The 3,146-nt window shown below is 41.4% G+C and overlaps 1 protein-coding gene across 1 annotated transcript; it reads left to right on the top strand.

The window, feature by feature from the left end:
* The first annotated feature begins 346 nt into the window (after positions 1–346).
* LOC109399308 (cytochrome P450 4C1-like) lies at positions 347–2,323 on the top strand. Its single transcript, XM_062860444.1, has 4 exons — positions 347–952; positions 1,019–1,274; positions 1,333–1,672; positions 1,739–2,323. Exons 1-4 carry the CDS (start codon positions 598–600, stop codon positions 2,318–2,320), a joined length of 1,533 nt encoding a protein of 510 aa, XP_062716428.1. The 5' UTR covers positions 347–597; the 3' UTR covers positions 2,321–2,323.
* Positions 2,324–3,146: the final 823 nt, after the last annotated feature.

Below are 3,146 nucleotides of genomic sequence, written 5' to 3'. Positions count from 1 at the left end.
AATTTCATTTTTGTACAAATCAATGCTGCCCAAACTAGACGACAGTCATACTGAACAGACTAAGGCTGATACAAATTTAATTTTGACTTTTTGTCTCCCCCCCCCCTTCAAAAATTTTTGGCTCAAAATAGCATTTTGAGGGGGCAGATAAAAAAATATTTATCAAAATATCGAGTCTTGCTAAAAATTCTTTAACAAATCCGATGAGTTTTTAATATTTTTCTGATTAAATGCTTTATTATTCTTATCCCCCCCCCCCTCGACCAGCCAAAGAGTGGTGGGACAAAAAGGGAAATAAATATTTGTAACGGCCTAATTCTAGCGAGCTGTGCTCAAACAGGGCCCTAGCCACTCAATACGTGACAATGCTTCGAAGCATATAATACAGAAAATGTTATCAAAACAGCAATTAAAGCTGCTTCAACAAGCTGGTGGTCCCGCGTGTTAATTGAAACTCATTCGTGCGTGGAAAATAAGCTAGACTGCATCGTACCGCGAAGCGCCTCCCATTAGGCCCCAAGCAAGTGCGCGAGTTGTTCCGCTGCCGTCCTCACCCTTTACATAATTGGCTGGTTTGATTATTCTACAGCACACACAATGCTGGCCTTTGCGTGCTTGATACTTTCAATCGTAACGATTCTAGCGGTTCGATGGTGGAAGTTGAAAGTGAAATTTGCTCGCTTTCTTCCCCGAGCCCAGCCGTACTATCCCGTGATAGGGAATTTGCAGATAGCCCTGCCATTTGGAAAAAGTGCGGAAGAACTTCTGGAATTGCTACACAACTACTTTCGGCAACATGACAGGATGTTCGCCATCCATATTGGTCCCAAGGTTGCCATTGGACTATCCCATCCGGAATTGGTGCAACAGGTTCTGAACCATCCCGACTGCCAGGAGAAATCGAACGTGTACGAACTTTTGCGATTACCGAATGGACTGCTGTCGTCAAAGTGTGAGCTCTTTCAATTGGTATTTTAATTTAAAGAAGTAAAAGTTTAAAATGATGGACATTTAACAGACAAAGTTTGGAAGCTGCATCGGAAAACCCTGAACTCGACGTTCAATATCAGAATTCTGAACAGCTTCCTGCCAATTTTCAACGATAGCACTAGCAAACTAATCAAACTGCTGGACCAACAAGCGGATACCGGAAAATCGTTCGATATTCTGGTCCCTTTCACCCATTGCACTCTTGGCATGGTGTGCGAAACATCTTTTGGCAAAAAGGTTTTGGAAAGGGAAGGAAAGCAGCATTTCTTCGACAGTTTGGAAGTGTAGGTAGATTGAACTGTTTGAAACTCAATTGAAGTTTTTAACCACTTTATGCATCAGATTGTTGACATCGCTGGGAAAGCGTGTGGTTAATGTGCTTCTTCATAGTGAAATAATTTACCGGCTGACGCCCATGTATCGCAACGAAATTAAATGTAGAGCAGCTTGCCGTCGTTTCACCGATAAGGTTATCGAAGAAAAAAGAGCTGAGATTAAAACATTGTTCACCGGTAACTCGAAGAACCCTACTGATGAAGCTCTGTCGGACGATGAAGGGGAAGCTTACAAACGACCACAAATTTTCATTGATCAACTGCTGAAAATGCCACTTATGATGAAGTCTGCTTATAATTTTAGTGATCAGGAGATCTCGGACCAGGTTTTTACCATGATCATAGCGGTCAGTTTATTGTTTCCAAATTTACATAATAACTCTTCTAATCATGACTCAACGTCACTTCAACAGGGCAACGAAACATCGGCCACTCAGATGGCGCACACCTGCTTGCTGTTGGCCATGAACCCTGCTGTTCAGGAGAAGGCATACCAAGAAGTTCAGCAGACTATTCCAACCAAAGATACATACATCGACGCAGAAATTCTCCGGAAGCTCGTCTACATCGAGGCAGTGTTAAAAGAATCTATGCGACTGCTGCCTGTGGGATCTCTAATTTCCCGCAAAAACTTGCAAGAAATTGTTCTCGATGGCCACAAAATTCCTAAAAACACCCCGCTGCTAATGAAACCGTACTCCCTTCACCGACGTTCAGATATTTGGGGTTCCGACGCGGAACAGTTCATTCCGGAACGTTTTCTCAGAGAAGATGCTAAACAACGGCACCCGTACGCTTTTATTCCATTCAGTGGAGGTCCCCGAGGTTGCATCGGGGTTCGGTATGCCATGATGAGCCTGAAGATTATGTTGGCGTTGATATTGATGAATTTCAAAATCAGTACTCAACTCAGGTACCGGGAACTGAAGATTCATTATCAACTCTCGCTGAACCTGGCCGGTCCCCATGCAGTTAGTTTGGAAAGACGCAGATGAAAACCGCTGAATGGTGCTACCAGTGCTGAAAATTTCATTTCGTCATATCTAAATTCAATCACTTACAGCTCGTTTAAGAAGTTGAGCCTGAGAATATGGTACCCTTATGAAAAATTTGTGCTGCTAGACCAGTTCTACAAGAAAGTCACGGAAAACCCGCTATTTTTCGAATATTTAAGGTAAATGTCACGGACTACCTTTGCAAAATGCCAAATGATATTCACCGTGAATATCATTAGCATTTGTTGAAGGTAGTCCGTGACATTTACCTTAAATATTTGAAAAATAGCGATTTTTCCGTGACTTTCTTGCAGAACTGGTCTAGCCGCACAAGTTTTTCATATACCATATTCTCAGGCTCAGCTTTTAAAATGAGCTGTAGGTGATTGAATTTAGATATGACGAAATTGATTTTTCAGCACTGGGTGCTACACTTCGGCCACTTAGTAAAATCGCACCCTCTCTTCCTAATGCCTTAGTTTATAAGTGCATTGCACAGGGTATTATATTTGACAAGGAATCAACTAAAAAAAAATCTGTTAGACACTGATTGAGTCAGACAAGATGTCGAAGTATTGGTTTCTTTATGGTCAAATAGTTGACCCTGTGTAATGGCATCTTAACAATACCAACGGCTCAATGAAAGTATTAAACAATATGCTGTTGCTAGTGTTAGAAAGAATTGTTCGCATTTGTCTCACAGTTAGCAATTTAAAAAATAGAACACATAACAAAATAAAGATCCACAAATATGAAGTGAACGACGCAACAGACCAAAATACTTAGAACAAAAGCGTACAATTCTTTGCAACTAAAGTAGACAGAC

Source organism: Aedes albopictus, chromosome 3, assembly GCF_035046485.1.
Source record: "Aedes albopictus strain Foshan chromosome 3, AalbF5, whole genome shotgun sequence".
Classification (NCBI taxonomy): Eukaryota; Metazoa; Arthropoda; class Insecta; order Diptera; family Culicidae; genus Aedes; species Aedes albopictus.
The sequence above is the reverse complement of the archived record's forward strand: the minus strand, read 5'-3'. Positions and strand labels throughout refer to the sequence as shown.

What these genes read in the sequence shown, in the direction of transcription:
- LOC109399308 (XM_062860444.1), top strand. Translation starts at nt 598, where the DNA reads ATGCTGGCCTTTGCGTGCTTGATACTTTCAATCGTAACGATTCTAGCG. An exon ending in TGGACTGCTGTCGTCAAAGT is followed by an intron (nt 953 to 1,018) that starts GTGAGCTCTTTC and finishes GACATTTAACAG; the next exon opens with ACAAAGTTTGGAAGCTGCAT. An exon ending in TTCTTCGACAGTTTGGAAGT is followed by an intron (nt 1,275 to 1,332) that starts GTAGGTAGATTG and finishes TTTATGCATCAG; the next exon opens with ATTGTTGACATCGCTGGGAA.